The sequence below is a fragment of the Muntiacus reevesi genome, chromosome 8, assembly GCF_963930625.1.
Source record: "Muntiacus reevesi chromosome 8, mMunRee1.1, whole genome shotgun sequence".
Taxonomy (NCBI): Eukaryota; Metazoa; Chordata; class Mammalia; order Artiodactyla; family Cervidae; genus Muntiacus; species Muntiacus reevesi.
The window spans coordinates 61,030,069-61,052,721 of record NC_089256.1 but is presented as its reverse complement, the minus strand read 5'-3'; the positions used below and the strand labels follow the sequence as shown (position 1 = coordinate 61,052,721).

Genomic DNA, 22,653 nt, shown 5'->3' with positions numbered 1-22,653 from the left:
CATGTTATCCATGTCAATCAATATCCTGTCGTGATTTTATACTAAAGGGAGCAAAAAGTTACCACTGGGAGAAGCCAGATAAAGTATGTATGGGATCTCTCTGTATTATTTTTACAACTGCATGTGGAGTTGTTGTTTGGAGTCATCTCCAAATAAAAAAGTTAAGAGAAAAAAACCCTTTCAATAATTTCCAGTAGTTCCCCTATGCCCATAGTAAAAGATTCCTTAGCATGGCATGTAGAACTTTCTCACATACCGCTTATGCCCTAGACTACTAGCTCTAAGAGCTAATATTCTTTGAGCACAGGCAATGTGGCAGGCACCATTCTAAGCATTTTATATGCATTACCTCATTTAATACTCAAGGCATCTCATGAGTTAGGTTCTACCATTGATACTATTTTAATTCCTAAGCCACTAAGGCACAGATGACTTAACAGCTTGACAGCATCCCCACTTCATCATCCTTCAAAGCCCTGCTCCAATGTACCCCTGTGACTTTTTCCAGTATAAGTGCTGTACTAAATGTCAAGCATTCAAAAGATAGTCAGTAATTGTTTTAACATAAATTCTGGACAAAAGGACACAGAAACAGTACAGAACTGGGACCTTAAGGATTTGACACTAATTACAGTGAATCTAAAGATCTGTCTAGTCAAGGCTATGGTTTTTCCAGTGGTCATGTATGGATGTGAGAGTTGGACTCTGAAGAAAGCTGAGCGCCGAAGAATTGATGTTTTTGAACCATGGTGTTGGAGAAGACTCTTGAGAGTCCCTTGGACTGCAAGGAGATCCAACCAGTCTATCCTAAAGGAGATCAGTCCTGGGTGTTCATTGGAAGGACTGATGCTGAAGCTGAAACTCCAATACTTTGGTCACCTCATGTGAAGAGTTGACTCATTGGAAAAGACCCTGATGTTGGGAGGGATTGAGGGCAGGAAGAGAAGGGGACGACAGAGGATGAGATGGCTGGATGGCATCATTAACTCGATGGACATGAGTTTGAGTAAACTCTGGGAGTTTGTGATGCACAGGGAGGCCTGGCATGCTGCGATTCATGGGGTCACAAAGAGTCGGACACGACTGAGCAATTAGACTGAACTGAACTGAACAGTGAATCTATGTTTCTCCAAAGTTAAGCTTGAAAAGGAAAGAATTGTATCACAGACCATCAAAACAGAAAATACCCATCAGTGAGAAAATGTTGATTAATAAGGCAACAGCTCTCACGTAGCCAAGAGGGACAAGTAAGGTCAGGCTAATGAAACTCCAGTGTCATCTGTAGAGCCATATCTTGCTCCAATTTTCACAGAACAAATACATGAACACAAACCTCAACTTCCTACCCATTCTTTCTTATCACTTCTGCAATTCAAGAATTTTTCCCCAGACGAAGATGTTTCTTCCAGATTAAAATGCATATTCATTATTCCCCTTGGAGGAAATTATTCACTAAAGACTCCTTTACACTCATAGGTTTTCTTGAAAATTTCAACTGACTATCCTCCATCAATCTAAAATTGTTCCACTTACGCTCTGAAATCTGAATGAGAATCTCCAGTCACCTTTTAAAAGCAGACAACAGAGGCAGAGGGAGGAAACAATTATAAGTACAAGAATGAAGTGTAATGGTTCCTATTCCCACTGCTCCCTGCCCAGCCCTTCCCCTCCCCAACCCTGCATAAACTGTCTTCTCTCAAGCAACACCTTTTCAGGGGAGAACTCAACGGGGAAAAACAGATGACAGGTTGAGAGCCAACCTCTTCTCTTTCACAAATAACCATAAATTTTTAACAGTGACCTAAAGTCAGTAAAGAAAAAGAAACTTCTTTTCAGTTATGCATTGTGTGAAGAAAGAAGGTACGGTCTAGCACAGCAAGCAGAGAAGGAGAGGGAATCGAGCAGGGCAACACTGACCGGTTGAGTTCTCTTGTACTTGGAGTCCTCACGGTCTCGGTGCTGCCCTGAATTGCTGGTTCTTTCCCGCACATTTCTATAACCAGGGCTGGGGATGATGTATTCTTTTCCTATGTCAATGTCCTTCATCTTCTCTGAATGGAGGGCTTACAGACTCTTGGTTCCACTTGAGAATTCCTGGAATTAAAAATGCATCAAGGACAGGTATTTCCTAAATTGCACTTAATAAGTAAACGTACTTTAAAACAGGGAGAAAGAGACAAAAGCATTAAAGTTTTCTGTCATTATATCTATAAAAATAAATTCTCAAACATCTTTCAAGTACTATTTTCTTTTTCTCAACTAAGTTCAATTGCAATGCATAGAGCATTTAGATAAGTCTTTAAAAAAAGGTTTTCCAGAAACAATTTAAGTTTGTTCCAAAAAAATTTTACACCTGAATTTTAAAAACAAATTCCCCTTGGATTACAGACAGTGTCCTAAAATTAGCTAGTGGTGATGATTGCACAATTCTGTTAATATACTAACCAAACACCAAGCTCTACACTCAGGTGAATTTCATAGTATACAAATATCTCAACAAAGCTGTTATAAAAAAACAATAGCAAAAACAAATTTCCCACCCTGTTCTACTAAGTCTTATCTAGTATCTACCTGAAACACTGTTCTAAACCCCAGTTAGCCTGATTAACTCTAATCAATACCCGGTATCAATTCTGATTACTTTAGAAAAAGTAAAACACATACATACCCTCTCTAAAACATTTCCTCCACCCTAAGCTGGTCAAAGGTTCCCAGATACAAGCTGGGAAAACACTTTTTATAACAGCCTCACTAGAAATTAAATTGTAGCTGTGTTGCCTTTTGAATTCCATAAATTCCTATCTATCACTGAGAATGAAAAGTACAACATTGCGGACATAATTCTGACAGCTACAATTCATTTTTTAAGGTATCAGAAAACAAGAACACTTACAAATCCTCTAAATAAAAAGGACTAAATCTCTACCATAGAGACTTGTTTCCAGCACAAAAGAAAGCTTGACTTCTTACCTTTCAGAGGTCTGGCTCCAGTACCCTGAGTTGATATTGCTAAACTACTTATCTTTCAAAGAAAAAAGTCACCTTGTCCAATGACAAACTGCACCATAAAGAACACCGGCTTACAACCAGGAGCGCAGCAATCACGTCACTGAGACCTCATTAAGCCTAAACTATAAACAGACCTGGCATCTGCCAGTGTCCCCAGTGTCAGGATGCAGCTGCAGATCAGAATAATCCTGCTTGTTACAGGGATCACTGAAGTCCAACCCTCCCCACCAAAGTTTCCTCAACCTAGCCAATTATCTGGAAAGCAGAAAAGATCAGTCCTGCTTTGAAAAAAGGCAAGAGGAGGGGAGCAAGTTTGAAAGGAAGGAGGCCATAGAAACTCACTAAGAATGCCAAATGCCACATCAGGAAGACCACAAGGATCACTTCAATTGCCTAAGAATTCATGTAACCTCAGCTTCTTTCGATCACTTTGTCCCAGGCTATTCTAGGTTGGAAAGGTGTGGGGAGCAATTTTCCATTCCCTCTAACACTCCTGCTGCTTTCATTTCCTGGGCCAAGAGGTAGAGCAATGAAAGTAGGCAGGCCTTGTGCAGGAACAAAGCTACTATCTCCTGGCCTTGAACATAAGGAGAATTCCATCTTCCGTGTATCAGGAAGGCCAGCCAAGAGCTAGGAAGTCCAATAGATCTGAGAAACAAACAAGGCCCAAATCTGAAGAAAACAATTAAGGAAAGATCACTAGGCCAGAGTTTGGGGGTGGAGGGGAGGGTACTATTTGTATTTCTCTCTTTTCTTCTATCTGTTCCCCCCAAAAGTTATTTAAAAGTCTTTTCTAAGAGAGAAGAAAGGGAAGGGATTTTCATTTATTTCTGAGTCAGAGCTGTACAATGACACTTAGCAGAATAATCAAAGGGAGAGAACCCATCGAGTTGCTCCACACAGAGGTCTCTTGGTCAGCAACTTTTTTTTTAACCAAGACTCCCCTTCAGTGCTAAGTGTAGACCTTCTGCACAATGATGCAGTCAAAACTGCCTGGGGGGAGGAGCTTGCATAGGATTACAAGGACTGGAAGCAGCCAGACTGGTGTTCCCAAACTGCCTTCATTGCAATATTCCTTAGGTTTCCAGCACCTCAGGAATGTGGTTCCAGGCCCTGCAGCCACACAAAAATACCTGAAGCTAGACGGGTATGTACTTACCACCTCCCTGAAATCTACTTCTTGTCTCCAGCATACCGCACCTTTCACTGACTCACCCTGGAGACTCCAGAATGACCTATCCATCTTCTCCTTCAAAACCTTCTGAAACTTTGCCAGTCCTTTCTGTGTCCACTGCCTCCTGCCTCCCCCATGTCTGTGCAGAAACCGAATGACCCCTATGTGATAAATACAAAGCCCCACGCAGCTCTGCTCGGTGGAAACGGAAAGGGCACTAATGACTGTCAAGAGATCTGGATTCCATTCCGGACTCTGCCAAGGGTTTCCTGTGCGTGCTTCTGTCACGAACCTCCATCTACCCAGTAGCCAAAACGAGACGATGACTTCTGAGGTCGCTGGCTGCTCAGTCCTTTTTGTGCGGCTTAAGCGGGTGTGCCCCAAATCGCCTCTCTACAACCTTGAAGGGGGGTGTTTCTCTCAGGCCAGCATCCCCTAGGATGCCCTGGCCTTAGGGCGTTCCCACGGCCAATTCTGGCCTGGAAAGGCGATAGCGACCCACACCCACGGGCCGCGGGCGTAGCACCACCTGGTGGCGTTAGCCGGGAATGTAGCCGGCACCCCGATCGCTCATCCCACCCTACCTGCCTTCCGAAGACCTCACCGCCAACCCTCCGGGTCTCGTCCCGAAAATGAGGCGGCGGGAGACTAGAAGAAGGCCAGGCCGCTTTTCTCAGTTCTCCGACTTCCCGCGGACAGCTCGCATCCTCGATCGCAGCCCCCCACCCTGGGCCGAAACACACTGAGTGGGGATGGCCCCCGCGACAACCCGAGGGAGAAGGAAGGGGTGCGGCAGTCACCGACACCTACCTGTGCCCCAGCTCCAGGACGGCCGCGCCGGCCACTCGACCACGCTCCGGAGCATTAGCCCCCGGAGCAAAACAAGCCTTTATAGCGGCATTGGCCGCCAGAATGCGCAGGCGTGCTGCACAAAGAATTTCCAAGACTGAAGGGAATTGTAGTCCCGCTTCCTGGAGCCCCAGGCTCCTTTCGCAGCTAAGAACTATATTTCCCAGAAGCACTGTAGAAGCCCTGGAGGAGGTGCAGGCCGCTCCTCCCTTCCATTGCGCTCCAGGCTCTGCACCATCCTCCCCAGAGCTTCTGCGATCCTGTCTGGAATCTTCTCCAAGGCCCTGTGTTCCAGTGAGTGGTCGGGAGGGTTGACAGGAGCCCTCTATGGGCTGGCTGCCCAGTGTTTGTAGGCAGGGCGGTCACGGCGATGCTTGGCCGTTTATGCACCGGAAAACACTGTGAAGGTCATCGTAGCCTATAGGAGACCAGCCGGCCCCTAATCTTATCTGTGTGGCCCTTAACGTTTTACCACTGCGTGCTCACGACTCTGCTCTATCACCTTTCTCACTTTAATCCCACTATCCATCACATGTTGTTGTGCTGCCCACGTTCTGGAAAATAAACGCCAGGATGACAGTTTTTAGAGTAGCAAGAGCTGTATAAACGACATGCCAATTCATCCCTTTCTTTTTATAAATCAAACTGAGGTTTCCAAATAGATCGATCACTTTATTTCTCTTTGTGTTCATCTGTACCTTCAAGATGATCATAACATAAATAACTAGTGTTTAGTGCCTACCTCGTATCTTGTGTTTTACATACTTGTTTTTTAAATCTCTGTGTCAACCCAATGTATAGGTATTATGATTATCCATTTCAAAGATTTTCTTTTAAATGGAAGGTAAAATGACTCCTCTATCTTTATACCTTTAGCTAGTATGAAACACCAATGTAGGGATTGAAACACCAGTCCAGCTGTTAGGATGCCCCACTTTCACTGACAAGGTCACAACGAAACTTCAATCCCTGGTGGGGGAACTAAGATCTGAGATCCCAAGTGACTTAAACCACAGCAAAAAACAAACAAACAAGTGACTTGAACCACAGCAAAAAAACAAACAAAATGCACACCAATGTACAATAAAGCTGAAGTAATTAATACAGTGTTTTGCCCAAAAATGGATTAATAAACCAATGCAATAAACAGTCTAGAAATAGACACATGCATACATGTAAACCTGATCTGTAACAAAGAAAACATTACAAATCAGTAGAGAAAGAAAGAAAAGACTACGGATAATGCTGTAACAATTGGTTATCTGTATTTCTTAGAACTCAGGGATTATAGCTTCATACCACATAGATCAAAGTCCCAACTGAAAGGGAAAACCTTCAAACATTTAGAAGAAAATGTGAAATATCCTTGTGAACTTCTTAAATAAGATACAAAAATAAATTAATAAAATAAAGTTTGATTAATTTTTATCATATTAAAATTTCAGCTTCTATATCAGATGCCATAAAGTAAAAAGATAAACCACAAGTTATAACTGACAAAGTTTTTAATACAAATAATTCCTACAACTCAATAAGAAATGCTAAATAACTGAATAGAAGAATCGGCAAATGATGTGAATAGACAGTTCACGGAAAAGGAAACTCAAGCAGTCACTCAAATATGAAAACAGACCCAGGGAGATAAGCTCAAGATGGTGGAGTACAAGGCCTTGAGCTCACTTGTCTTATGTAAACACCAAAATTACAACCAACTGCTGAACAACCATCAACAAAAAAACACTGGAACCTACCAAAAAAGATACCCAATATCCAAAGGCAAAGAAGAAAGCATAAAGAGATGGTAGGAGGGACAAAATCACAATAAAATAAAATCCCATACCTCCTGGGTGGACAACCCACAAACTGGAAAACAATTATACCACATAAGTTTTGCCACAGGAGTGAGAGCTCTGAGCCCCACCGTAGTCTTCCCAGCCAGAGGGTCTGACAACAGGAGGAGGATACCCCCAGAGAATCTGGCTTTGAAGAACATCAGGGTTTGATTGCAGGAATTCCACAGGACTGGGGAATACAGAAACTTCACCCTTGGGGGGCACATACAAGGTCTCGAGCACACCAGGGCCCAGGGGAAAAGACACCCAATCTTACTAATAATCAGGGAAATGGAAATTAACTTAGCAACAAGATACCATTTTATGCCCACCTAATAGGGAAACATAAAAATCTGACAATAATGTGTTTTCAGGATCTAGAGAGACAGGATGCTTCACACATTGCTGGTAGAGTATTGACTGATAGAACCACATTACAGTTGGCCAAATTAATAGGTTGGAAATGAACTGTACTGTTAGACCCCAAGTCAGTTCAGTTCAGTCGCTAATTGGGTCCGGCTCTTTGCGACCCCAGGACTGCAGCACACCAGGTTTCCCTGTCCATCACCAACTCCCAGAGCTTGCTCTAACCTATGTCCATCAAGTCGGTGATGCCATCCAACCATCTTATCCTCTGTTGTCCCCTTCTCCTCCTGCCTTCAGTCTTTCCCCAGCATCAGGGGCTTTTCCAATGAGTCGGTTCTTCACCTCAGGTGGCCAAATTATTGGAGTTTCAGTTTCAGCATCAGTCTTTCCAATGAATATTCAGGACTGATTTCCTTTCGGATGGACTGGTTGGATCTCCTTGCAGTCCAAGGGACTCTCAAGAGTCTTCTCCAATGCCACAGTTCAAAAGCATCAGTTCTTCAGTGCTCAGCTTTCTTGTGGTCCAACTCTCACATCCATACATGACTACTGGAAAAATCATAGCTTTGACTAGATGGACCTTTATGTAATGGTAAAGTAATGTCTGCTTTTTAATATGCTGTCTAGATTGGTCATAGCTTTTCTTCCAAGGAGCAAGCATCTTTTAATATCATGGCTGCAGTCACCATCTACAGTGATTTTGGAGCCCCCCAAAATAAAGTCTCTCACTGTTTCCATTGTTTCCCCATCTGTTTGCCATGAAGTGATGGGACCAGATGCCATGATCTTATTTTTTCGAATACTAAGTTTTAAGTCAGTTTTTTCACTCTTCTCTTTCACTTTCATGGAAAGGCTCTTTAGTTCTTCTTTGCTTTCTGCCATAAGTGTGGTGTCATCTGCATATCTGAGGCTTTTGATATTTCTCCCGGCAATCTTGATTCCAGCTTGTGCTTCATCCAGCCCGGCATTTTGTGTGATATACTCTGCATATAAGTTAAATAAGCAGGGTAACAATGTACAGCCTTATGTACTCCTTCCCCAGTTTGGAGCCAGTCTGTTGTTCCATGTCCGGTTCTAGTTATTGCTTCTTGACCTGCATACGGATTTCTCAGGAGGGAGGTAAGGTGGTCTGGTATTCCCAACTCTTCAAGAATTTTCCACAATTTGTTGTGATCCACTCAGTCAAAGGCTTTGGCATAGTCAATAAAGCAGAGGCAGCTGTTTTCCTGGAACTCTCTTGCTTTTTCTATGATCCAACCAATGTTGGAAATTTGATCTCTGGCTCCTCTGCCTTTTCTAAATCCAGCTTGAACATCTGGAAATTCACAGTTCGTGTACTGCTGAAGCCTGGCTTGGGGAATTTTGAGCATTATTTTGCTAGCGTCTGAAATGAGAAGGGAATGGCAAACCACTTCAGTGTTGTTGCCTTGAGAACCCCATGAACAGTATGAAAAAGATCCCAAGTAAACCCTACAATTCAGTGTCTTGTAGTCAAGAAGTTTATTTTGCTCCGGCATGAAAGTCCCAGGTGAGTGAGTATACCAGATCAGTAGTGTAGTTGTGGTCTTGGCACTCAGGTGGAGACCCAGGGCGAACTCTGTCAAGTTCAACATGTGGCTTCCAAAGTTGCTCTAATTGCCACCACCAGTCACCCAAGTGGAGGGAAGGAAAAATGGAGTGTGGAGGAGGTGTGACTTGGCCTTAAGGCATCAGCCAAGAAGCAACATTTCCACTCACAGTCTATTGGTAACAATTTAGTCATAAGGTTGCATCTAACTGAGAAGGAAGCCAGAAAATGCAGTTCTCAATGAGACAGCTAGGAGCCACCTACAATTCTGTCACAATGGAAGAAGGAAAGAACAGATGTTGGTGAAAGCTAATGTTCTATCACATACGCCTGTCCTGAACCTAGCTATTCTACTTCTACATATACACTCTACAGTAGCCATTCTCAATCAGAGCTGCTGCAAATGAATCAAACCTTACACAAAATTATTTGAGTGACTATTTTCTCAATTCTCCCAAGGATAACACATAGTTAAACTCATTCTGGGCGTTAAACTCATTCTGGGCTTCCCTGGTGGCTCAAATGGTAAAGAATCCTCTTGCAATGTAGGAGACCTGGGTTGGATCCCTGGGTTGGGAAGATTCCCCTGGAGGAGGCCATGGCAACCCACTCCAGTATGCTTACCTGGAGAATCTCCATGGACGGAGGAGCCTGGTGGGCTACAGTTCATGGGGTCACAAAGAGTTGGACACAACTGAGCAACTATGCACAGCACAGCACACTCATTCTAAATGCCTAGAAGTTAATTCCTTATACACAGTGAATACCTTAGGGCATTATGACTTAATACTAGCATCTGAGAAAAACTGCCCTAAAGGGTCTCTCACACATGTGCACAAGGAGGTATGTTCCTTGTGCATTTTCTGTAATAGAGAAAAGAATCTAAATTTCATTAACAAGAGAACAAGATTATGATATTTGTACAATAGGCTATTATACAACAGTTAAAGAACAATAGTTAAAATGTTATCAATATGTATAGACCTCAAAAACAATGTTAAGCAAAAATAAGTTACAAAGGGTTTCCCTGATGGCTCAGTGGTAAACAATCTGCCTGCCAATGCATAAGACATAGGTTCAGTTATTGGTCTGGGAAGATCCCACATGAGGTGGAGCAACAAAGTCAGTGTACCACAACTATTGAGCCTGTGCTCTAGAGCTCGGGAGCAACAAGTACTGACCCACCTGCCACGGACTTCTGAAGTTCACACACCCTAGAGCCCGTGCTCCACAGCAGGAGAAGCTACCGCAACAAGAAGCCCATGCACCACAGCTGGAGAGTAGCCCTCGCTCACCACAACTAGAGAAAAGCCCGAGCAGCAACAAAGACCCAGCACAGCCAGAAATGAATAAACAAAATTAAGTTACAAAAAGACTCAAATTGTATGACCTCATTTGTATTCATCGCTGTTGTGTTGTTCAGTTGCTAAGTTGTGTCCAACTCTTTGTGACCCCATGGGCTGCAGCACACCAGGCTCCTCTTTGTTTTTCTTTTTTTTTTTTTTAGTTCTACCACTTTATTGCTACCAACCCATCTCCCTCCACCCTCTTGCACACATGCTCAGTCATGTAAACCCCATGGACTGCAGCCCGCCAGGCTCCTCTGTTCATGGACTTTTCCAGGCAAGAATACTGGAGTGGGTTGCCATTTCCTTCTCCACCAGGCTCCTCTGTCCTCCATCATCTCCTGGAGTTTGCTTGAAATCAAGTCCATTGAGTCAGTGATGCTAACTAACCATCTCATCCTTAATTAATTTAATTAATTTCTATTAATTTTGTAAACATGTAAAAATATATGTTGTTTATAGATGAAGATGTGTATTTAAAAATGTAAAGCCAGGCTTCAGCAGGAAAAACAACAGATTCGAGGTACAATTACGTCTGGTGTTGGCGGGAGGGGGAAGAGAACAGAGAGGGTAGATATACAAGGGGCTTCATCTGTCCTGTAATATTTTATTTCTTCAAGAAATGACTTGGATGGACCTAGAGACTATCATACTAAGTGAAGTAAGTAAGAGAAAGACCAATGCCATATGATATCACTGATATGTGGAATCTTAAAAAATGATACAAATGAACTTATTTACAAAACAGAATCAGCCTCACAGACATAGAAAACAAATTTATGATTACCAAAGGGGAAAGGTTGGGGGAAGGATTAACTCCTAAACAATTAGGAGTTTGAGATTAACAGATACAAATTAATATATATAAAACAGGTAAGCAATAAGGACCTATTGTATAGCACAGGCAACAATGAGTACTGCTTGCTCAATCACTTCAGTCATGTCTGACTCTTTGTGACTCTATGGACTGTAGCCCGCCAGGTTCCTCAGTTCATGGATTCTCCAGACAAGAATACTGGAGTGGGTAGCCATTCCCTTCTTCAGGGAATCTTCCCAGTGCAGGGATTGAATGGGTCTCCTGCCTTGCAGGCAGATTCCTTACCAACCAATCTTACTAGCCAAGATTCCTTCCTTATCCCTGAGCCACCAGGGAAGCCCAGGCAACTATATTCAATATTTTATAATAACCTATAATAGAAAGGAATCTGAAAAAGAACACATATATATTTGTAAATATATATATATAAAATATGGTTGAATCACTTTGCTGTACACCAGAAACTAACACAACATTGTAAATCAACTATGTATCAACTTTAAAAAACGATTTATAAATGTTAAAATTTAACAAAGCTTCACAGTGGGTACACAGGTACAGCAAAAGTCATTTGCTGTACTTTTTGGTAATCTGTAAAGTATGTCATAATAAAAAGTTTTAATATCATAGAAAAAATCATTTCTCCTCTCGATAAGGATACATGCAGTTTATCAGAAAAATATTGAGGGTTTGTATATGTATAGATATATAAATATAGATAAAGTTATAGATGTATAAACATATATCTATTGAGAATTCTTTAAGCACCTCTGGCCATCCAGTGAGAGAAGAAAACTTTTTTCTCAACACACCTCAAACCACCTCTCCAAGGCATACTCATACTTCTGACCCTGCTTAAAACATTGTAGTACCCAAAAGGTGCATAGCTGATACCTTCATATAAAATAAAAAACTTCAAAAAATCTCCCTGAAATACTTTAATATGTTGGTTTGTTTACGTAGGTTTAAAAAAAAAAACACATAGATGAATACTATTCAACCCTGGATCAAAGCCTCAATACACTAAGGTACCAACTACCTCGGCTTGTCCAAGGATAGTCTGGGCCAAAAACGTAACTTATTTACATGGTATTAATTGCAAAGCATCCCCTCCTCAAAGTGTATTTGTGTTTTGAAGTGTTTCAGGGAATGATACTCTCCAACCTTCATGCAAGGGGCTAGAGAATCTATGTTGCAATGCAGAGTTGTATGCATCTTTAAATATATTTATATTATGTAATGTACCCAGTCTACTTATTTATTCAATATTTGATGGAAATACAATGGAAGCAAAATAGACAAGCTTCCTGACCTCATTGGTTTAGAGTCCCGGATAAACATCAATCCAAATTTAAACTGTAACTGTGCTGTGTACTGGAAAAGAAAGGTTCATGTTACATCTGAAGGATAGTGGGAGCTATTAGTGAAGTAGTAGGAGCTAGTAGTGAAGATGATGGAAGGGGGCAGAGAAGACAGCACTCCAAGCAGAGGGAATTTTAACAAAGGCCAGGTGGTGGGAGAAGGAAGGGAAGGTCTCCAGAGGTAGACCATGCTAAAGGTCTTTAGAGTAACAGCAGAAGCCAACCATTGCAAGGTTTTAAAAAGTGAATAGGTTAAGGGTTGAGAAATCAAATTTACATTTTGAAAATGTCTCTGAGGCCAGCAAACTGGAGGAAGAATTAGAGATAGCTTAGAATGGAAGATAAGTTTCTAACTAGGAGTGGCTGTTCTCATCCAGGACGGTGGTTTGGACTAGAATTGTGGTGGAAAAGATGGAGAGAAGTGGACAGACTCTTGAGAAAAATTTAAGAGGTAAAATTGACAAACCTTTTTGATGGATTAGATACAGTAGGATGAGAAAAAGAGGTGTCATGGGTAACACCTCGGTTTCTGGTTGCAGAACTTGATGGATGGTAGTGCCATTCAGTGACACAGAATGCTCTATGGCAGCAATCCCGCGACACTCTCCTCTAGCTAGCTTGTCGAGAGCTAATGTCAAGAGTGATCACCTCACAGCTGCTGTGGCACTCGTGTTGAATTCTTCTGCCAATTATAAAACAAAATTTCTCATTTGCAGATCAATTTTGCAATTTTCATGGAGTAAGATTTAAAAAAAATTAGTTAGGACTTCCCTGGTGGTCCAGTGGCTAAGACTCTGAACTCCCAATGCAGGGAGCCCAGGTTCAATCCTTGGTCAGGGAACTAGATCCTACATGTCACAACTAAAGATCCCACATGCCACAACAAAGATCAAGGATGCTGCATCCTGCAACTAACATAAGACCTGGTGCAGTCAAATATAAATATATTTAAAGATTAGTTAATAAACAGAATCTTTTATTTAACATCATGATCATGGAGACAATACAGTACAACAGACTAATGTGCCTTTAATGGTCTCAGGCAAATTAGGAAAGAAGAGAAGAGGATTTAAAATGTAAACAATACTGAATGAAAGCCAAATGACATCATAACATGTTTTACAGACAAAGGTTTCACAGAATTTTTAATAGAGAACTGCGTGGGAGAAGCTGAGTGTTCACACAGTATATAGCAGTATAGGCATGTTATGATAACTCACATATTCACTTTATGTAGGAAAGAATTACACACTTCCCACCTTTGCAGTAATAACTTCCCAATTAGGGGGAGTAGTTAGAATGAAATGAATGATTACTTTTAAAAAAAAAGGTTTAAGAACTACTATACTGAGATGAATTATCAAACTGGCTCAACAAAATAACAGACAGGTATTCTAAAAACTAGCTCTTTATTATTAAGAGGGAAAAAATGATAGAAATTATCCAATATTAATAAAACAATATTACCTACCTCATTAAATTAGTGTTGTGTTGATTCTGTAGTCTTGTATGTAGTAATTTATAAATTTATTTTAATTTTATAGTGGTATAAGAACTATGAGCATAAGGACATTATACATGGTTTTATGAACATACATATTAAGTAATATTACAATATAAATAATTGAAGTCAATATCAGGGGTTTAAGAGAATTATTTCCCTTAAAAGAGATTTGAACCTTATTCAAGTTTGGGAAGTCCTGGGCTATGGAATTTTACCCAACTTTAGCTTGGTATACTAGACCTTCTGTGATCTGACGCCACATAATACCACAGCTTCATTTCCCGTCACTCTTCTATTCAAATCTGAGGTCCTGTCAACATTGTAGCTTCCATGTCTTTACTCTAGCTGTTGCCACCACCCAGAACATCCACATAAATCTACAGTTAAAATAACCAACATCACAGTTTAGGATTTTACAGGTCTTAGAATTTTACTCCTCCCAGAATGACAAGTAAGGATTATTTACTCAAGTCAATAAAAGGATTCAGTATATCTAACATCTCTAACCATAATATATGCATGAGGGATTCTCCTACATCATGAAGTATTGGACTGGAAACCCGTTAGGTCACAAATGAGAGGCAACAGGGTCCCACTAAGCCAGAGAAGCCAGAACCAATAGTAAAGCTACAATGGAGCTTTCTTACTAAGACCGGCCTAGGCAGACTGGAAGAATGGTCACTCCTAGTCATTCCAAAAAGCTTCTCAGGTGTGATGTTTTATAAATATGGGCTTTTGATCAGACGAAGTGATAAATAACTTTGGTCTACCTTGGTAATAACCTTTCTGGCATGAATGTCAGGAAAATTTTAAACTGATGCAGGCTGTGTTTATTTTTCATTCAAAATAATTCACTTATTGAATTCCACAAGGGAAAATATGTACTCCTAAAGCATAAATTATACACATTATTGATTGCAAGACAACCAATGAGAAAAACCAACACAGCCCTTCAGCTCCTAAAATGCTTTTTTCTGAGTATATTTGAGAGGTAACAATACCAAAGCATGTTTTTAAATTCTCATCCTAAAATTAGATCTAGGTGGATGACACATGGCTTCCGGCTGGTAGGCCATTGATCTGAAGAAAAAGAAAGAAAATGAAATTCCTCCTTGAGGCAGTCAAAGTTTATATTGCTCAGGGATTCAGAAACAGCTTGAAATTGATACTTCTTTTATCTTCTATTTGTTTATGGGTTCTCATGGTTCTAATCAAACTTCAGGTTTAAAATACTTATCCAAAAAAAAAAAAAACCACTTACCTCATTTGTTTTTTTAATTTCTTGATTTTTACCTATGCTGCAGCATTCTACATTCTATTTTCAGGAAGTCTAAGACAAATTTTTTTCAAGTTTTCTTTCTTCTAGATTTACTCTATTTACCTAAAGCAGTGTTTCCCAAAAATATTCATGGAGTACTAGTCCTGAAGATAGTCTGAGAAAAAGAAATTTCCAAAAGTTAACTACATGTGGGAAATCATATACATGATATTTTCAAGTCACGTTAACATTTTAGTTAAATACTCTGAGAAATCCTACAGTAATAAGACCTGATTCTCCTTGTTTAATTCAGAGTTATTTGAACAATAAAAAATAATTTTTCAGAAAAGCATTGAACACCCCATAGAACTAGAGTTCTGCAGAAAATGCTTTGAGAAATGATGGTCCAAAGTCATCTTTTTAAAAAAAGAAAAAACAAGTAAATAAACTTCCTAAAGGGGAAAGAAGTCTCAAAAGATGAAGCGTGACGCTGAGGAGAACGGAGGGATTGTCCTTGTCAGCATGCAGCTGAGTGAAGCTGAGAGGAAACACTCTTCTGCTCATGGGAACTGGGGTTGATTCAGTCAACTCAGACATTTTAAGTCCAGAAAATTCCATGCAGGCTGAAGCAACCTGAATAATCTTAAGACGTTGAGGATAATAATAACAACTGCTCTTACTGCCACTTTCACTGTTTATTGCTGCTCCAATTCATTAGCTGGTTAGGATGGGACAGGCAGTGTACACATATTATCTCCAGCCACATAAAACTCCTGCATGACAGGTTTTATCCTCTCAACCGTAGACAGGAGGGTGACATGATTCTAATAGTATTTGGTCTTAGACCTTTCTTACTATCTCACACTAACTAGCCTGAAAAGTTTCTTCCCGAGCAATGTCTCCCTTGGTTCTCCTAGCTGCTGAAGACACTCCCTAGAGCCTTCCCTAGCAGAAATTACTCTAGAATAAAACAGGTGAAACCACTGATGACTTTGGTCCATGTACCCATATGTCTGGCTTCCACCAGGAACCAAATATTTGCGCATTCTTAATCTGACAAGCGGAGAAGGCAATGGCACCCCACTCCAGTACTCTTGCCTGGAAAATCCCATGGACAGAGGAGCCTGGTAGGCTGCAGTCCATGGGATTTCGAAGAGTCAGACATGACTGAGCGACTTCACTGTCACTTTTCACTTTTATGCATTGGAGAAGGAAATGGCAACCCACTCCAATGTTCTTGCCTGGAGAATCCCAGGGATGGGGTCACACAGAGTCGGACACGACTGAAGTGACTTAGCAATCTGACAAGACTGTGATCACCTTGGCTTGGCATGGTATTTTGAAATTACTTCCTAAGGCTCTTTAAGAATCAAACCAGAAAATTAATCCTAACACTCAAAGGCAAACTTGAACACCTATTGAGGCCAAGCAGGTAACATAAGTGAGGGGAGCTGGTCAGGAATAAGACACTAGTTGGTGACAGACACAGTGATGATCTAGAGAGAATATTCTTCATCCAAAGGGTTAACCACTTCGCAACTCTGGCAGAAAGCATTGTATAAAGTAAAAATGTGAGCCCAGTATTGCTTGATCTTATTTTTCAAATGAAGCCAGAATCACAGTTTTTACATGAAATCTCCCAATTTTTAAAATGTTGACAACTAACAAATTTCCTAAAAACCCCAGCGGGGCCAAAAGCAACATGAATTTGCAGATAGATTGGTCATGACCTTACAAATCAACTTCTGCTGAAAACCCTGCCATCTCCCCTCCACCCACTCCTCCTCCAGTACAAACTGCTTTTGACACACTCAAAAAGTCAAAAGTTAAGACTTGCCAGTACAGAAGTCATATATAAAACCTCTGAGTCTGAAGTTGATTATAAAAAAGAAGATGCCCCCCGCCGTTTTTTTTGCAACGATGACAGCAGGGTTAAAACAAGTGTATGTGCTACTTGAAGGAAACAGCAGGCATTCTGTGCCTTTCCTATGGTGCCCTATATGCCAGAGGGATTCTAAAGTATGAGGAGGCCATTAGCACTGCTCCACTGACCAAATATTTTTTCTTCCTCCTCTCCAAACTGGTTTGTCAGATGACTTTTGGAGACCAGGTTCAGGTCTAGTTAGGGTACTGGGTAGGGTAGTCCTCTATGAGATTCTGTTGTCACTGGGCAAGGTGGGGGAGGGGGGTGTTTGTTAGAGAGATGGCTATTGACACCTGACACCTGAATTATTCAAAGCTAGGGCATGAGGTGTGGCCTATGGTCTTTAAAGATCAACATCATCACTAAGTCCCCAGAGAAGATCCAAGGAGAGGAAGATGGAACAAGGTTGGCTCCATGGGGAAGGATTCCTCCTCTGCCTCATCCTCTACCTGCTGCTTCAAGGTAAGATGGGACAAGAACAAGAGCACAGCATCCATATAAAGTCTGGGGAACAGAGAAACCAGGCTAATTCTTTTTATTTCTAGATAACAAATGGGTGTTCATTTTGGAAAAAATGGAAATTCATGACACTGACAGTTTGGTATAGCACTTTCTAGGGTCCTAACTCTTCCCTTAGGTTATTTCTCCACTTCCCTCCTCTTTCCTTTCTCCATGTCATTCTCTTTTCAGGCATATAATCTACCCCCACGGTTTCTGGGTATCAACTGTTGTTGAAAGAAGAAAATTCTCTCTTATTTCTCTTTGCTGTTGTTGTTTAGCCCCTCAGTTGTGTTCAGCTCTTTTGTGACCCCACGGGCTGTAGCCCACCAGGTTTCTCCGTCTGTGGGATTCTCTAGGCAGGAATACTGGAGTGGGTTGCCATTCACTTCTCCAGGGGATCTTCCCGACCCAGGGATCAGACCTAAGTGCCCAGATCTCCTGCATTGGCAGGTAGATTCTTTACTGCTGAGCCACTGGGGAAGCCTTATTTCTCTTAAGCAAATGAAAAGGAAAGATGCCAAGGGAATTGAGGTAGATAAAAAGTTCTGTTGTGACTTTTCAGTACAACTTCCCAGTCTTAGAGTAATTTCTTGTTCATTATTGAGATTAAGCAATGAGGTATAGCACAAAATTAGAGAGAGACAAAAACAGACTCCACTAGGAGATGCTACCACATACATTCTCTGCTCCTGCCCCACAAAGTATGTTTAGAAAAGGGTTCGGTATAAGAGGTGTATCAAGGAACTGTTTATAAGATAGTCTCAGTGGTGATGAGTCCTAAGTTTTAGAAGAGAACAATCATAGCACAACACAAAGACATATAACCATTAAATTGAAAACTGAGTTCCTTCCTTAAGGTCCCAAGGATGGATTTCTCATTACCCACCTGATTATTTTCCTCACTATTAATTCATGACCATCTATGCCCTGTTCATATAGTGAGGAGGAGAACTGTGATTGCAAAATTTGTCAGTGACATTCACACAAATGGCTCAAGGACAGAGGTTTGTGGTGAGATTGTTAAGAACATAGCAGGACAGTAAAAAGTGGTGCTCAGGGCTGAGTTTGCATACACATGTAGACAAGTTTTGCATGGAGAGAGAGAGAGAATGGGATTGAGAATGGGGCTCTGACTCAGCTCACCTTATCAACTTCCACCATTTGCCTACCAGTCCAGCCTAGCCCACACTGTCTGGTCCAAGCAGTAGGAGTCTACCTGCTTCTTCCATAACCCCTGTTGTCTCTTTGTGCAGTGACATTCCCCAAACCCCAGCCCTGGCACTCTTCTCACAGTCTGTGCTCTCTCCAGGGAGAGGAGATACATTCACCATCAATTGCTCAGGCTTTGACCAGCATGGGGTGGATCCTGCTGCCTTCCAAGCAGCGTTTGCCAGAAAGGCCTTCCGTCCAGCCACCAATGTCAGCATCCCCATTCGTGTTAACATCTCCTTCACTCTGTCTGCCATCCTGGAAGTAGTAAGTCCTGACCCACCTCTGTAATGGTCTAGTGACGAGCAGTGGGTGCACTGACTGGATTTTGTAAGTTAAGAGCTCTATGGGATAGGGAGGCATGACAGAGAATGCTACAATGATATAATGCAGATAAAAGCTCTCCCTTTGGGGGGATACACCACAAGAAACATAATCCCAATGGACTATTCTCATACTGGTGTTTTCACTTGCATTTCTCATGTACCCTGGATTATATGACCTACATTTTTTAGTGGTTTATGATTAAAAATCATAATTGCCACACAGAACTGCCTTGGAAATGATTAAGAGGTGGGTGGTGTCACTGGATTTCACTTCATAAAGTTAATGATCTCGGATGAAAACTGTTTTTCCAGGATGCACAACTTCAATTGATGACATCATTCCTGTGGCTAAATATGGTATGAGAGACTCAGTTTCCCCTTTGCTATGGTACCTCCCTTTTTCTACTGTGAGGTCCAACTTTGAGGATTAAAATGGATAAAGCTGAGAATATCCACAAATTAAAAAAGTGAAACAGAGCCAGACCAATAATGAAAATATAAAACTTTCTGATTTATTCTGCCAGTTTAAAGGAGGGCAGAGACAGGGCTCAGGAAGCAAGTGGCATAAACCAAGATCACAGAAGCCAATATTTTAGTGGCTCCATCCCAGGGAATCCAAAGTCAAGCTCAAGGTCTCCCCAGAGAGCACTAAGGGAGAAGTGAAAGCAGTACAAGTTTGTCAGTGACAGTGTGACAGTTGTCATCAGAGGGGCAGTGGGAGAGCAAAGAAATGAGTTAAGAAAGGAATGTAAAGTGCAAGAGACAGAGAAAAACTAAAACCAGTTCCCATCCCCTGTTTGTCCCATACCATGGTGTTCTCCAGATCTGGTACAATCCGTTCATCACCTGGAACCCAGAGGAATGTGGGGGCATCAGGAAGCTGGGCATGGCAACTGAGAACCTGTGGCTTCCAGATATCTTCATTGAGGAGCTGTGAGTGTCAGGGCTGAAAAGAGCAAGGAGGAGACCATATTTCCAGGGAAGATCATGATGTCACCAATGGGGGCCAAGCACAGATTCAACCAGAAAGGAGTGGCATCTGAAACCCCCAGAACACAGACATAGGTAGAAGGGGGAGGTCAGGTGAGTGGGGCTGGAGCACAGAAATGGGCAACCTGGGAGAGGATGAGGGCCAGGTCTGATGCGAAGCCCACAGCTTTTACCTCTCTGTCCTTTTCACACTCAGCATGGATACAGATCAGACCCCGCCAGGTCTCATGGCTTATGTCAACAGTAATGGTCACATCAAATACAGTAAGCCAATGCGGGTAACCAGCATCTGCAACCTGGACATCTTCTATTTCCCCTTCGATGAACAGAACTGCACCCTCACCTTCAGGTCCTTCGTCTACACAGGTGAGTGAGAATCACATGCTGAAAGAGAAAGAAAGGGTTTGAGAAGAAGAGGACAGAAAGCTTGGAACAGTGAGTGAATCTCACTGGAAGGGGTGTGGAAGCTAAGTGGTAAGGAATCCAACAGTCTGGGCAAAGGGGTTAGGAGGCTTAGGGGGTGATGAATTGCCTGGGTCTCCTTTGCAGTGGAAAAGATGGTCCTGGGCATGGAGCAGGATGTGCGGGATATTTTGGAAACATCACAGAACATCGTTTGGAACAAGGGGGAGTGGGTACTTCAGGGTATCCATCAAATGACGAAGATGACTGTGGGCACCAATGACTATGACCAAATCGTCTTCTTTGTGAGTTCAAGGGCCCTGGGTGCGATCTTCTTCTAGATGTATAGCTCATGTCCTCCACCAGAATATAAGCCCTTCCACAAGAAAACATGCTCCATGGAGGCAGAGGTTGCTATCACTCTTTTCACTGAAAAATCTTCCGTACCTAAAACGGTACCTGGCACTCAGGAAATGTTGATTGAATGGATCCTCCCTGAGGAAGGAACAAAGCTCCCACAGCAGTGATTTACAGTGAGCATGAACCTCCACTCCATGTCCCCCACTCCCTCACCAGCTGCCAGGGCTATCAGAACTTTTGGGAGGACAGGAATTTTTATATCTATTTTTAAAAAGAGGTGGTGGAAAAGTTATGAAACGCTGTCTTAGGGATATTATGATTCCAAATCCTGGTGATCCCAAAATGACTGCTCTGTCTTGCTTTCTCTCCCACTGGTTTTAAACGTCCACCAGCAAAGGCACTAGAGATTATACCTTGATGACTAAAGCAAGCAGAAATACAATGCACACAATACCTAAGAATTTGGTCCCTCAATTCTGCTGAGAGCACATTGGTAGGAATTAAAAAATTAGGTAGAGAAAATTGACACATGGGCCAAGAAGGAATGAAATATGTTTCAATGGTAAGCAGCATGGTAGAATTAAACCACGGAAAGACACTGGTGATTAAGATGACTTTACTGGAGAGGGAGGACAGAGAAAGAGACTTGAGGTAATGCTTCCTTACTAGAAAGTTTGCCCTGGGACAAATCTAAATTCTTGCTCTTACCTGGATTGGCAGCCTCCCAGCCTTCTCCTCAATTGCCTCCCTCTCCCCCTCCCACCAGGTGGCCATCAGGCGCAGGCCCACCCTCTACGTCATAAACCTCCTGGTGCCCAGCAGCTTTCTGGTCACCATCGATGCCCTCAGCTTCTACCTGCCAGCAGAAAGCAAGAACCGTGCCTCATTCAAGATGACACTCTTGTTGGGCTACAACGTCTTCCTGCTCATGATGAATGACTTACTCCCCTCCAGTAGCACCTCCCTCATAAGTATGGCCCCTCCCACCTTTAGGAGAAGAAAAGTAGGGTGGGGCATGGCATGGGGGAACAGACCAACGAAACAGGTCAGAGTGAAAAGGCCTCTTCAGTGGTAAAGGGCCTCTTCAGTGGCAAAGGGCCTCTTTTCTGGGAAAAGAGAAAAAAAGAAGTCCTGGCTGGTGCCTCTGGCCCTCAAGCAGGCTCAACTTCCCTCCAGGTGTCTACTTTGCCCTGTGTCTGTCCCTGATGGTGCTCAGCCTGCTGGAGACCATCTTCATCTCCTTCCTGCTGCACCTGGCCACCACCCAGCCCCCACCCATGCCTTGTTGGCTCCACTCCCTGCTTCTACACTGCACCAGTCCAAGGACATGCTGCCCCGCTGTGCCTTGGAAGGGAAATGTGGACCTTACTCACCTGCCTGGTGAGGGAAGTCAGCACTGCCCAGGCTTCCTCTTCTATCACCTCTGCTTCCCTGCTCCCACCTCCTTCCCTCCCCACATAACTCCCCAGCTGACCTTTGTGGCCCACAGCTGAGTCTGTCTCTCCACAGGTGTGAAGGAGTCCATGGAGTTGGTGGGGAAGGTGCCAGGTCCCAGAGAGACAGAGCTAAATGGGTGCCCTGCGTCAGCAAGGAACCAGCAGGAAGACAAAGCTCAGAAGCAGCACTTGGTCCACCTGTGGGTGTGGTTAAGCCACATGATGGACACCCTGCTTTTCCGTCTCTACCTGCTCTTCATGGCCACCTCCGTTGTCACAGTCATTATCCTCTGGAACACCTAGGCAGATACCTACCTGCAAGTTCCAGGCCAGAGCTTCTCTCACCCCCTGAAACCAGCCAGGCTCTCATCCCTGCCCAAATCCCACCTTACAGCTCTGGCAACCACCTTGTTTTCATCCCA

At 42.5% G+C, this 22,653-nt stretch overlaps 2 protein-coding genes across 4 annotated transcripts in view; one reads left to right on the top strand and one right to left on the bottom strand.

Annotated features, from left to right (window-relative positions):
- Positions 1 to 5,135, bottom strand: part of ABCC5 (ATP binding cassette subfamily C member 5) — a 78,157-nt gene extending 73,022 nt beyond the window's left edge. The window contains exons 1-2 of one of the 3 annotated variants that reach the window (XM_065943404.1): positions 4,994 to 5,135; positions 1,918 to 2,094 (exon numbers count right to left, since the gene is read on the bottom strand). In XM_065943404.1, the coding sequence (XP_065799476.1) occupies positions 1,918 to 2,046 (129 nt within the window). In that variant the 5' untranslated portion in view covers positions 2,047 to 2,094; positions 4,994 to 5,135. Of the gene's footprint in view, positions 1 to 1,917; positions 2,095 to 2,970; positions 3,108 to 4,993 lie in introns of those variants that run through there. The other 2 variants (XM_065943407.1, XM_065943405.1) reach the window with 2 other exon arrangements.
- A 117-nt stretch (positions 5,136 to 5,252) lies between these two features.
- On the top strand, positions 5,253 to 22,534 carry LOC136173648 (5-hydroxytryptamine receptor 3C-like). Its single transcript, XM_065943408.1, has 10 exons — positions 5,253 to 5,326; positions 17,323 to 17,469; positions 18,818 to 18,984; positions 19,356 to 19,400; positions 19,867 to 19,976; positions 20,230 to 20,399; positions 20,583 to 20,740; positions 21,562 to 21,766; positions 21,972 to 22,175; positions 22,305 to 22,534. Exons 2-10 carry the CDS (start codon positions 17,403 to 17,405, stop codon positions 22,532 to 22,534), a joined length of 1,356 nt encoding a protein of 451 aa, XP_065799480.1. The 5' UTR covers positions 5,253 to 5,326; positions 17,323 to 17,402.
- Positions 22,535 to 22,653: the final 119 nt, after the last annotated feature.

Coding starts and splice junctions, on each gene's coding strand:
- LOC136173648 (XM_065943408.1), top strand. CDS start 17,403: ATGGAACAAGGTTGGCTCCATGGGGAAGGATTCCTCCTCTGCCTCATC. Junction 18,985..19,355: donor TGTCTGCCATCCTGGAAGTA/GTAAGTCCTGAC, acceptor CTGTTTTTCCAG/GATGCACAACTTCAATTGAT. Junction 20,741..21,561: donor ATGACCAAATCGTCTTCTTT/GTGAGTTCAAGG, acceptor CCCTCCCACCAG/GTGGCCATCAGGCGCAGGCC.